This window comes from Danio rerio, chromosome 15 (assembly GCF_049306965.1).
Source record: "Danio rerio strain Tuebingen ecotype United States chromosome 15, GRCz12tu, whole genome shotgun sequence".
NCBI classification, from domain to species: Eukaryota; Metazoa; Chordata; class Actinopteri; order Cypriniformes; family Danionidae; genus Danio; species Danio rerio.
Window position 1 is genome coordinate 28,014,235 of NC_133190.1, and position 13,490 is coordinate 28,027,724.

General features: G+C 34.4%; 1 protein-coding gene across 1 annotated transcript; it reads right to left on the reverse strand.

Annotated features, from left to right (window-relative positions):
* Positions 1-553: 553 nt before the first annotated feature.
* Positions 554-13,489, reverse strand: mmp20a (matrix metallopeptidase 20a (enamelysin)). The gene is made up of 10 exons (XM_017351189.4): positions 12,996-13,489; positions 12,171-12,406; positions 10,034-10,182; positions 9,832-9,963; positions 7,608-7,769; positions 7,424-7,529; positions 6,810-6,952; positions 5,959-6,118; positions 3,634-3,737; positions 554-3,549 (listed from the first exon to the last, which is right to left on the reverse strand). The coding sequence occupies exons 1-10, from the start codon at positions 13,107-13,109 to the stop codon at positions 3,449-3,451; spliced, it is 1,407 nt and encodes a 468-aa protein (XP_017206678.3). The 5' UTR covers positions 13,110-13,489; the 3' UTR covers positions 554-3,448.
* Position 13,490: the final 1 nt, after the last annotated feature.

A 13,490-nucleotide genomic window follows, 5' to 3' on the forward strand; every position in this document is an offset into this window, starting at 1 on the left:
GAGAAGATAAAGGTAAACAAAGTATTTTTATTTAATTATTTATTTATATTTTTTGCTGCTGCACAATGGTGTATTAGGAGATTTGTATGATCACAGCTAAACCACTGAGGTGAACTGGAATGTTTTGAGGGTCTTTCAGAAATGGTGCCTTTTCTGGTACAGTGGTTCCTTTTCTCATGCCCATTGCTGTCTATGGAGGATGAGAGAAATCTTAAACCTTTAAGATTTCACCTAAAATATCTTGTGTTCTGAAGATAAACGAAGGGTCTCAGGTGACTGAAATGACATGCAGGTGAGTAATTAGTAACAGAATTGATTTTATTTGGTTGAACTAACCCTTCAATTTGTTACTTGCATTTGCTTTGCTTAAAGGGATCGTTCAGCCAAAAATCACGAGTAGCTTAACATCAGGCCATCTTATATCTAGGTGACTTTTAATATATTTTGTAATATACAATGTAATATATTTTTTAATATACATTTCAGTACATTCTCTTATGGTATACAGTTGAAGTCAGAATTATTAGCCATCCTTTGAATTTTTTTCTTTTTTAAATGTTTCCCAAATTATGTTTAACCAGAGCAAGGAAATTTTCCCAGTATGTCTGATAATATTTTTTATTCTGGAAAAATTTTATTTGTTTCATCTCGGCTAGAATAAAAGCAGTTTTAGATTAAAAAAAAAAAAACATTTTAAGGACAATATTATTAGCCCCTGTAAGCTATTCCCCCCCTCCCCGATAGTCTACAGAACAAACCATCATTATACAATAACTTGCCTAATTACCCTAACCTGCCTAGTTAACCTAACTAACTTAGTTAAGCCTTTAAATGTCACTTTTAGCTGTATAGAAGTGTCTTGAAAATATATATAGTCAAATAATTTTTACTGTCATGGCAAAGATAAAATAAATCAGTTATTAGAAAGGGTTAATAAAACTATTATGTTTAGAAATGTGTTGAAAAAATTTCTCTGTTAAACAAAGTAGGGAAAAATAAACGGCTAATAATTTAGGGGGGCTAATAATTCTGACTTCAACTGTATATATAAAAACATATAGGCAAAACAAAATTAATACCTAATTATTACCAAAATTATTGCTTTTTTAAATGGTCCTGAGTACTCAAGACTGGCTGAAGATCAAGCTTTCACGTTGTCACACGATAAAGTACATTAAAGGGACATTTATTAAAAGTAATAATCTTAAATTTAATGTTAAGTTTCTTATTTTTGTTGTACTTGTTTGTGTTTTTGTTTTGTTTTTTAATTCTCACAATGCTGATAATAATGCTCATTAACTTGTCTTTCACCAATCACCAAAGGCCACATTATTTGATTAAAAAACTTTTAAAGAAAAGAAGTCCCATCTATACATTTTTGGGTGATCTAAACCTTTAACTGGACATTTCCATCAGCTTCACCATGTGAACATTTTCAACATGATTTCCTTTGTACAGCCTCTAGGTGGTATTCTTTATTTACAGTATAGAGAGGGAAGGTAAACGCTGTTTTCTGTCCATCAGATGGTTATTATTTTTATGGCTTATTTTAATAAATCACTATTTGATTTAATATTTCATGTCTGTTTCTATTAGTCTGTCCAACAGCATGCCTATTGAAAGCAGCCATGCAGCAATTTTATATACTCAGCATGGCAGAACATTCTGACCTCATTTTTCTTTAACAGCTCTGATATGTCTCTATATTTTTAATAGATTATCATCTGGTAATGAAAAATAATGCTAATAAAATGTTTATTGCACACCGCATTATATCATAATGATTTATGAAGGATCATGTGATGCTTAAGACTGAAGTAATGATACTGCAAATATATCTTTGCCTTCACAGGAACTGATTACATTTTAAAATTTCAAATACACGTTATTTTAAATGATAATATTTTCCAAAATTGTGTTGCTTTTTTGTTAAGAAAAAATGCCCAAAAGCATGCACAATAATCTAAAATGGGTGTTCAGCTAAACAAGAATTACAAAAAGACGGCAACACCAAAGGCCTTTTTGTATAGCTTTTTTTGTTAAAAAAAAAGACCACCTTAATGAACAAATAAAGGATCTAATAAAATATCACTCAAAATATTTTTGGTTAACCAAGAAAAAGCATTTGAATGTAAAATGTATCGTGGCTTATAAGGTAATATGAGGTTACTGAGAAAAGAAAATCAGGGCAAGCAACGTCCTGTCATGTGCTGCAGGCTACCATAAATCATTTGCCCTGCTGTTTAGCATTCTCTCTGCTCATATGCAGTCTGAGCTCCTGTTATTTTGATAGCTAATCCAAACTATTTAGGTCAACACACCATATCAGTTCATATCAGAGGTACCATGTCTTAGGGCCTTACATCAGTTATTTTTACCCTTTCTAATTACTTTCCTTGTGTGTTTATGAGAGATCATACGTAAAAATGGATTAAAAATGAAATAGCAGTAATATTCAAGCCACCGATGAACTGAAGTTTCTGTAAATTATAGTACTTTTAAAAAGTGGAACTTATGGTTCTGATCATATTGGTTCATTAAACTAGTCAGTCAATTAGTGATGCAGAGCTACAATATTCAGCAAACTGTTAATCACTACTTACTTTGGTACAAAATCAAATCACTATTCTGAAAAGATCAAAATACTCACAATTTAGGAAAGATTCTAAAAACTTCAATTTCAATTTTTTTTTTTATCTGTCCTGAATGAACGATTAAGTGAATCGCTTATAAAGACTTACTGGACAGATCATATTTGAACAAATCTCTTGACTGATTTAATGATGAATACACTTTCAAAGGTTATTTGTCAACACCTATAGGCTGTCAAAAGTGTTTATATAACTAAACACTACTGAGACCGTGTGACTTTTTTGTATCAGAAATGAGATACTAAAATACAAAAGTTTCACTGTAAAAAAAACTTGCTGCGCTAATTTTTTTAGTTCTCAACTTCTCAGTTCTCAGCATCAATCATATTAACTGAAATTAAATTTAAGCTTTGCATAACTCAGAAAACCAGATTAATTTATTAAAATAAGTTAAAGTAAAATAAAAAAAACATTTGTTTTCCTGACTTTTGTATTATTTTCACAATGTATTCTTACATTAAACAGATCTGAATGCATGAATTTAAAAGTGCATTATAGCCAATAAAAGGTCAAAAACAAAAAGTGGATATGATTTGAGCGATATACAGATTTGAATCAATATAAATGAATCTTTCATGCTCTGTAATACTTTATATTTAAAATTACTTGCAATCATTTGCAGCACTTGCTTCTTTTCAAATATGCACTGAACAAATCTGTAATTTGATCAAATGCATTCATTCCACCAATGATTCTTTAGCTTATAAGGATTCAGATAACTCTTTAAACTCATTTGACATTTGACTTGAGGCAATCATACATCTTGCACTTGTGGTTGGTGTTTTCCTTCTTATTTTTCAACTGCAGCCCAGCCAAGCATTAGTGTTCATAGTGTGCAGCAATCTTTTCTGATGGCTGAAGATAAATGACTTTGATCTGCAGAAGAGGTGAACGCGTCCTGTTGAGACAAAAACATACACTTCCAGGGAAAAGTTTTAATGGAGAAAAGTCATGGACAATAACACCAGAATAAGTCAATTACCATTGAGTTCAAAAGCTGCATCCACTTTTCCAACAATGCCAGGCCAGCCCGTATTAATTTTCCTTGGAAATCCACGATCCATCACATTTCTTTTTTCATCATAACTACAACATAGAGATCCTCTTTAAATGTCTCAACGTCATTATTACACTGTCAGGTGCGTTCAAGTCACATTCAAGAGTTCACACTTAGCTGATGATTGTTTATAAAGCTTGTTTGGCATGCTGTCTCGGGAGAGAGCCCTGAGCTCATAAGATCCTCGAGCTCGGGGCTCCCTCCCGTTTGCAGTGCGAGAGGGGAGTTTGAGCTCAGGTAGATCTTGAGAACTCCCCTGCTGTTGTAGCTAATGAACAGATAGTGATTGCTCTTAAGAGATAACCAATTTACTAGGAGCATGTCTATGATGCCAATTTGGATTTATCAAGTAACTTAGGTTGCATGTTTTTTGTCTGCGGGAGGAAACCGGAGAACCCGGGGGAAACCCACGTGAGCACGGGGAGAACGTGTAAACTCTGCACAGAAATGTTGGCTGGCTTGGTAAGGACTAGAACCAGTGACGTTCTTGCTGTTAGGCAACAGTGCTAACCACTGGGCCACCGTGCCACCCATCTAGGAAAGGAGGAGAAGTAGGGGTGGAAAGGGGGATTCTTCAAAACGAAGATGGCTGTCATATGGAATGTAAGGTACTTATAGTTGCTTAGGAATCGTCTCATTGGTGAATCATGAATTGAATAATGCGGGGCCAGCTGCAAGTAATCATGTGCATGTGATCCTCTCGAAATTAGTTAATAAACTTCACTTCGTAATGCATAACATGGCGTGTACTTTACGGTTTTCAAGCTGATCGTATTAAACAAACTAATTGTTCTATTACAATCCCGTCAGTTTCAAGCTCTTTTGGTAAATAATAAGCTTGAAAAAACTGAAATTACATCCATCGATTCTGCCATGTTTCCCTCTATAGCGCACCCCCTCAACTTCCCAGTTTGTGAAATGTGGCGGCATTTATGTAACTCGTCAGTTATGATTTATCTGACTTGACTTAATTGCACCAGAATAAGATGAATGTATAAGTTATTTTTTAAATAGCAGGATAATATTTTGGCTCTTAAAGGGAAACTTCACTAAAAACGGATCAGACTATTATGAACAGTTTGAGGCAGTTTATTAAAAGGTAGGCCTAAGTATTGTAAACAATGTTCTGTTTCTTTCATATACTTATCATTTTGCTTTATATTATCTATGTGTATGGGTGACTAATATTCATTTTGTTTGCTTGTCAATGATTTTTTTTTTCTCACAATCTCACAGTGCTGGTAGCTGTTGACCAACGGTTAATGACGAACCAACACACATATCTCATAATTCTCAATAAGCTGAGGGTGAGTAAATTTACAGCAAATGTTCACTTTTGCAGCAAATTTCTCTTTAAGGGTTCAAGAAACCCTCAAGTATTAATTTTTTTCCAAAATTAAACAGATTTGTGTGTGTTGAGCATCAATTTACGTTAGCACATGCCAGCTGTAATTGTGGGGGGAAAACAAGTGCTTTCTGAAGGCAAGGCAGACTGTGACAGCTTTGATACCACGTCTGCACACGGCACACAGAATTTAGCCGTTCATGAAGGGTCAACAAACATGTGTTTGTTTCCATGATTCACAGTGTTTGTTGCATGTTTTTCCCAGCGATGCTCTCAGGGCCTAAGCTGTTGGTTTGCAGCAAGCATTTTCGTTGGCAGAGCTGTACGAGAATTGAAGAAAGAAGGACTTTGTCTTTTATCAGTTGAGTTCGTTACCATTCAGACACATCACGTATATCCGTGCTGCTGTGTTTACCTATGTTTAAAATCCTCCGGATTGCAGGCAGGGAAATGGTTAAAATAGATAGGGCAAGAGACCTGCTGCACTGCATTCCACTGTATCTGCATTCGGACTCGCCTCATTTATACTGTTTATATAAGCATGACTGTCTTTATAATGGTATAACAAATGGTGCTTATGTGTATATAAAATTATGAATAACAAGAAGCAGGGCCTTCAATTACTCACTGTTTATTTCTTTGCATTTTAACTCTGTAAACTCTAAAATCATGGGTCTCCTTAGGGTTTGGGTCTCTTATTGTGAGCTAAATGAGTTGTTCGCTCCCCTCTTTTCCCGCTCTCCTGGCCACACCCACTCCTCCCTTTGCTCTCAGAGCTCCACGGCCATCATGAAGCATTATTATTATTTTAATTCTGAGGCAAACTTGAACTGAAAGAGGGGGTTTCATGGTCCTATAACAACATTATTATTAGAGAATGACATTCATAAAAATGTAGACATTACCTGAAGTAGTAGTCTCCTGTGAAAAAGTAGGTCTTTCCCCCTTCACTCACATGAACAGCAGCATCTATTTGTCGTACAATTTCTGGAAATCCAAACTCATAGATGGAGCCATAATAATAGCTCTTTGACTCTAGTTTCTGAACCACCCAATATTTAGGGCCTAGAAGAGTTCAGAAATGAAAGTCATTGCCAATCATTATTATGAAAAAAAAAAAGAAGTTTTTTTTAAGGTTCCACTTATGCTCACGTAACCGCGTTTATTTGATCAGTAAAACAATAATGTTAAAATATTATAACACTTTTAAATAAATGTTTTCTGTGCACTCACTTTACTTCTGCTTATTCCCTGCTTTATCAGTTGTCGCCACAGTGAAATGAACGACCTAAATATTTCTATTCAAATAAATTATTAAAGTGAATCTATTCCTGTGATGTAAAAACAATTCTCGCTGAAATTTCAGTATGATTACACCAATCTTATTTAACATTGTTTAAAACAGGTTTGCTGCTAAACATTTTTTTTTGCGAAAACTGTAATAATGAGTTTTTTCAGTACTAAATGAAAATGCTAAACTATAAAAGTATTTTGAATTGTACATAAATAAAACAATGAATATTTCACTCAAGGCCATGGCCAAATTAAAACAACACATTTCTAGAGATGCTTAAATATCTCTTTTAACATCACAATAGCATTTGTTATGACATGCATTACACTATGCTCTATTACATTATGACCATTTCAGACTCACTTCAGACACACTTAAATTTGTCATAGCAGAGATGAAGATTAAAAGGATACTGTTAATTACAGTGTTCGCAGTAGATAGGAAGGCAGTATTTTTGGTTACCTGTGAAAACATATGCCACTCGTTGCGAAGGAATGTCATAAGCTGCATCTATAGGTGAGGGGATGCTGGGTAGAAAAACACTCTGAGGTCCTTCCTTGAGTCTGTTCCAGTATGACCTCCAGTTTGTTCTCATCCACATGTAACTATTGAGGTAAAGTTGGTTTTATATATAATATGATATTGTACATTTGTTTACTTCTGAACAGTGACAACTTGTGAGACAGTCTCTATATTGATTATTAGGCCACTTTGAATGTTTATTAATGTAAATATGACTTAAAAACAACCTTAGCTCTATTTAATTGCCTGTGAACAATGTTGTGCTTTGATTGTCATTGGCTGCTAATGTGATTTCACTATTTTGACTTTTCTGAGATTTTGAGGAGAAGGTCTTCCCAAAACTTCCTTGAAAACATCCCTTGAACCATTTTAAGAAACTACACTTATAGTTCCGATTTTAATTTAATTCAGTTGTAGTAGTAATAGTAAAATAACAGTAAGAATAAGCATAACAGGAATAAAAAAGTGAAAGCTAAACTTTCACTTTATTTATGAACTACATTTATGAAAAAAAAACTTCAATTTGTTAGTAGAGGAGTGGTTAAATGCTTCACCTGTTTTTAAAGAAAATGATTTCTTTTTCGAGGACTGTCACGGCATCAAAAGAAATGACATCACATTTATTAGGGATTACAAGCTCCTGCTGTCTAGTTTTCTTTCCTTTCAATAAAAGAAATAAAAACTCTTATTTAGTTTGAAGAAAAATTAAGAAGCATATTTGTTTGGTACTGGACTCACCATACAAAGCCTGGATGCCAAGTGTGTCGTCTCTGGGCAGTTTATATGTTGCAGCGTTGATGAACTTGTATTTTGGATACATGAGAGCTGTCGGATCTTTGGAGTGAGAAAGACCCAGAGAGTGACCCAACTCATGAGCTGCCACCGTAAACAGATTATATCCTGCACACAGCATCACAATCAATTATATTATTATTATAATTATAATATTCAATTCTGTTTTTATTTACTGTTTCTAATATTAATGTATTAATTTTTTTTATTAAATTATTACTAATAATAGCAATAACAACACTTAAAGACCAAATAATTATTTTACATAGGTTTTTTTGTTTTACAGCTTAAATATCTACACTCGACGGTCACTTTAATAGGTACACCTTACTAATACTAGGTTGGACCCCCTTTAGCCTTCAAAACTGCCTTAATCCTTCGTGGCATAAATTCAATAAGGTACTGGAAATATTCCTCTGAGATTTTGGTCCATATTGACATGATGGCATCATGCAGTTGCTGCAGATTTGTCAGCTGCAGATCCATAATGCGAATCTCTTGTTCCACCACATATCAAAGTTGCTCTATTGGATTGATGTCTGGTGACTGTGGAGGCCATTTGAGTACAGTGAACTAATTGTCATGTTTAAGAAACCAGTCTGAGATGATTTGTGCTTTATGACATGGCACGTTTTCCTGTTACCATCAGAAGATGGGTACACTGTGGTCATAAAGGGATGGACGTAGGCTGTGGACTTTGACACGATAATCAATTGGTACTAATGGGCCCAAAGTGTGTCAAGAAAATATTCCCCACACATTACACCCCCTGGAGCCTGAACCAAGAGTGAACTGGCCATAGGGAGACATTTCCCGGTGGTCAATCTGGCCTGCCATTCAGAATCTGATCGCTTGCTCTTCAACCCCCCTCTCCAAGATGCCACCCCCCCTCCCTTCCAAAGTCTGGCACGAACAACCATGCCATGTTTAAAGTCACTTAAATTACCTTTCTTCCCCATTCTGATGCTTGGTTTGAACTGCATTAGATCGTCTAGACCAGGGGTCACCAAACTTGTTCTGGAGGGCCGGTGTCCTGCAGATTTTAGTTTCAACCCTAATCAAACACACCTGAACAAGCCAATCAAGGTTTTACTAGTTGTACTCGAAACATACAGGCAGGCTTGTTGAGGCAAGTTGGAGCTAAACCCTGCACGGACACCGGCCCTCCTGGACCGAGATTGGTGACCCCTGGTCTAGACCATGTCTACATGGCTAAATGCTTTGACTTGCTGCCATGTGATTTGCTGATTAAAAATTGCGTTAATGAGCAGTTGGACAGGTGTACCTAATAAAGTGGCCGATGAGTATATATTCAACCAAAATATGTTTACTTGAGATGCAAATGACATCAAAATTACAAAAAATAACAAAGTTTTAAAAAAAAGAACCATAATTGAGTGACTTTACACTTAAAAGCTAAAAACAATCTGTGAGTGAGGTGTAAAAAAATGCAATTTACAGCAAAATCAAGATTTCAGGACTTATTAGAGATAATCACTTAATTTTAATACATTTTGTTGAAAACATGGCCTAATATTTTTTTTAAGTGACTTTATAAATGTTTCGATTTTTGTAAAAAAAAAAAAAAAAAAGACAAGACTACAATCCTTAGAAATGTACTATTATTTAAATCAGTCTGTATTTAGACATTTATTACAACAGTTATATTATTATCATTAGTAGTTAAATTTAGTTTGTAAAAATAAAATAAGTCAATCAATCAATTAATCATTTAATCTGCTCACTTACAAATAACCTTCAAAGTCATGCGAACCAGAAGTTGCTGAGACTATTATTTCAGTATGTTGATGTACTTCCAACTGAGATGGAACATTGAGTAGGGGGCGGTGCCTTCTTTTACGCATCATTCCCTCATAGCAAACTAACATAAAAGGAGCTTGGTTAAGAACATTGTCTGAAGCTGCCAAACTGACATCAACTAAGAAGAACCACCACTTCAAATGCAGAATGTTCAAATGATCAGACTTTGATTGACTGACCTTGATTACCAAAACAAACTTTTTTTCCCAGTGGAATAATTTGTACAGGTTAATTAATCACGATAAGAATAACCAACCTACGCTGGTAAAGTAAACATTGTAAATTTTGATTTCAACCTGACTTAATCACGTTGCATTATCTGAATGATTCAATGTTTACTGTGCTGTACCTGGTCTGCCGCGTCCCACAGTCCATATTTCATCATCATCAAAGTGAACATCTCCACCAAGTCCCTCTCCAGGCTCAAAGGCGTGTGCCAGCACCCCTCCAGGCCCGTCGAAAGGGAAGAAGTCTCCATGAGCTACAAAAGAGGGAGATTTCAGATGAGTTTTCAAAGAGAAGAAAATGCACCAGATCAGATTGGAGTCTACCTTTGGAGTTGAAGGAGAAGGTGATATCTGCTCTGCCCTCCTTTATTTGGACAAACTTCAGAGGAGCAGCGTCGCTCCATATTTTCAGAGCCAAATGCAAGGAGTTTTCCACCTCTTCCGGACGGAGATCTGGAGTGAATCTTGCAATCCTGCAGGATTAAGATCAGCCACATTTTTACAAAAGACATGTCGCAACCTGAGAGACTACATGAGAGGAATAACAAACCAGGCTTTAATAAAACAGGGACCTAATGAACTCTGGGACAAACCTGAATTTTAAATTAAAGAAAAAGAAATTTTTTCAAAGAAATAGCCACCTTTTTTATTTGCCCTATAACACTTTGTGTGATTTATAGGAGTAGCTTCTGTTGAACTGTAAACAATTAATGAAGTGTTTTAAAAACTGTAAAATGAGGTGTCATAATTTTACACAGATCATCCATCTAATATACAGTTCTCATCATAAATGAGTACACCCCTTTCAATAATAATAATAATAATAATTATAATAATATCTATTTTTCAGTGAATATAAGCAATAATGTTTAGTGTATTTAAAAGCACTTTTATTTAAACAGTTTTATCCATTAAAATAAGAGTTTTGGTCATCGTGATATTGCAAAAAATAAATTACAAACTACAAAATTTATTAAATTAAGGTATTAAAATTTGTTTAATGTTTATTATAATTTTATTTAATATTTTTTCCACAACATATTAATTGGGTGTACTATTTTCAACACAGGCTCATTCTAAAAACATACCCCCGTATACATTTCTGGAGAGCGTGAATTATGCAGCCAGAGCTATGTATGGCTGCATTTTGTCTTTAAACTGAACACAACAGGGTGGTATGGTGCCACTGACGGTTTGTTTCTTTTTGCACTACCAGCTGACCGTGGGCGACTTTTCCTCTATTACCAGTTTCCTGCGGATTTCGGCGTATTTGAGATGCAGAGAGTTGACTGCGACGATGTGGTTCAAGTTCGGCAAAGAACGATTACAGAAAACCGGTAAAAAAAAGAACAAAGGGCAAAAAATAAATAAACAAGTAAATAGCAGTGTGAGAATGTGGTAAGATCTGAAAATGTGGTAAAAATCAGGCAGCAACGAGGGTGTTTTTTATTTATTGCTTTTAAAAACTGTCAGTTGGGTTTAGAGAATGCTGTGATTAGGTCAATCGGTGCTTTTGAACACACTATCAGTGAGGTTTAGAAAAGGGGGTGGGTGGGTGTTTGTATCGATTTATCGGTCAGTTAGTTAGTCAGTGGCCTCTGGTGGATTTACGCGAAAACAGCAGGTGTGAATGGCACTCGCGAGAGAAATTTTAAAAAGCATACACATCGACCTCTGGTTGATTCACGAAAACTAAAACTGCAAAAAAATAAATAAATAAATATTTATTAAAAAATATTAAACGTACCTTCTGGGATGTATTTCATGATCTCCAGAAATGTACATAGGGGTACGTATCAATAATGAGCCTGGGTTGACCAATTTTGGACTGTGGTCTTAAGTTTTTTCTTAGACTAGTTCCAGTTTTGGCTTTAGCAGTGATTAATATACTAATGTATTATTGTAAAGTATCCTATATTAAATATAAAATACATATCAATGTAAATATTTATCTATATCTAAGAGTGATCTGTGAGGTGTGTACTCATTTCTGCTGAGCACTGTATATAAAAAATGTCAAATTTAGAATAAATAACTTTTATTAGATCATCAATAACCTCATACACAACAAGTATTTCTGCAGCAATATTACAGAGATATAGTAAATATTACTGTGGTGTATAGACTACAAAGAAAAGAAGACCTCGGCCACAGATGCTCGTGACACTAAGGTCATTTTAAAATACTAAGTGTAACGTGTGTTTATGACAGATAAATATATAGCATAAATTATTTTTATGACAGATGAAAATATAGCCAAATGTGCCTCTTCCTTAGTTTACACAAAGGCTTATGGATCATTTGTAGTGCAGCTTTTCTATTTGAAGTGATTTTAGTTTTTTGAATTGAAGTTTTCCAAATTGTAAGTGCGGGCCATAATTTGAGACTTAGTAGACATTTGCAGTAAAAGATGGATATAGATCATAAAACACTGGAAATTTGATCCTGTATTTTATTTGACCTGTAAGTAATGATGTTGCTCTTCCATTTGGGCCGCCCGGGATAAAAGCTGAAGTTTTCCACATCAGGGACTCCACATCTTGCCTCTTTCATCCCATTCAAGGTTTTATGATCCAGAAAAGCAGTTTCCTTCAGGTCAAAGAAATGCTGCATTGCTCTGATCTTGTCCTTCATGCGTTCTGCACGTCTCTTATTGTAAACACGCATTTTCAGGTGGTAGAAATGACGCAGGTACTCCTGTCAATAGGTAGATCAGCTTAGTCTATGGAGAAACTGATTATTTTCTTAATATTTGAACAGTAAGCCTTTATTACTTAGCATGGGATTTATGGTTTATTCATTTGACTCTTAATTAATAACAATTTTATATTTATTAATTCTGTTATTTTATTACAGCTAGCATTACTGTTATTTACAATATATTTTAAAATACAAAGTTGAATATTTATTAATATTGTTATTAAATTATATAATAATAAATATTTAATGATAAAGTATAGTAATATTAGTATGGAAATAAAATATAAGTATTACTTGTGTTAATTTGTACGAATATTTTTACTTTTTTATCAACACCAAAATAATAACAATATTAATACACATTTTTTAATATATTTTATCAAAACCAAAATAGTAAAAAAAAAATTTAACTTGCATTGATTTTATGATTTTACTTTTACTGTACAAGTCTTATTATCACTGATATGAGCTTTTTAAATTGTTCAAAGTATTATTTTTTTAACAAAGTATTACCACTACTATATAATAAGAAAAAAATATTACTACTAAATTAAATATGTTGTAAATAGCCTAGACAATCACAAACCTCAGCATGCTGAAAATCCTCTTGGGTGCAGCTCTGAAGAGCCACACGTGACGTCCTTACACTGTCCATCTTCAACATCCAAAACAGCAAAATCCATGGCCACAACCAGCTCATTTTGACCAACACACATCATGTTCTCTGCATCTTATACAACTTAAGAATACCTCAAGATAGTAGAGATCACGTGGGTCCTCAAACAAGAATGTACCGTCAGGTATTTAGTGGCTTTTGTCACCCACAAAATGAAGTCACGTCTGGCTTTTCATCAGAACTCTTATTGAGGTTTATGAAGGAGTGAAGGTTATGATTTAGTTTGTAACCGATTTTAAATTTTGTTCATGCTGTCTTCTGTTCAGTTTGCTTAAAACGGCTGTTTTAAGAAAAATGTTATGAATGTATACTAATGAATACATTTTCAGATGAAACACTATGGTTTACCTCAGTCATGCAAGTGCAGAGCTGAAAACCAAAGGAGTTTTTTTTTCTTAACAAGTA

Coding starts and splice junctions, on each gene's coding strand:
- mmp20a (XM_017351189.4), bottom strand. CDS start 13,109: ATGAGCTGGTTGTGGCCATGGATTTTGCTGTTTTGGATGTTGAAGATG. Junction 7,770..9,831: donor TGTGGGACGCGGCAGACCAG/GTACAGCACAGT, acceptor TGCTGTGTGCAG/GATATAATCTGTTTACGGTG. Junction 3,550..3,633: donor TGCAGCTTTTGAACTCAATG/GTAATTGACTTA, acceptor TTGTCTCAACAG/GACGCGTTCACCTCTTCTGC.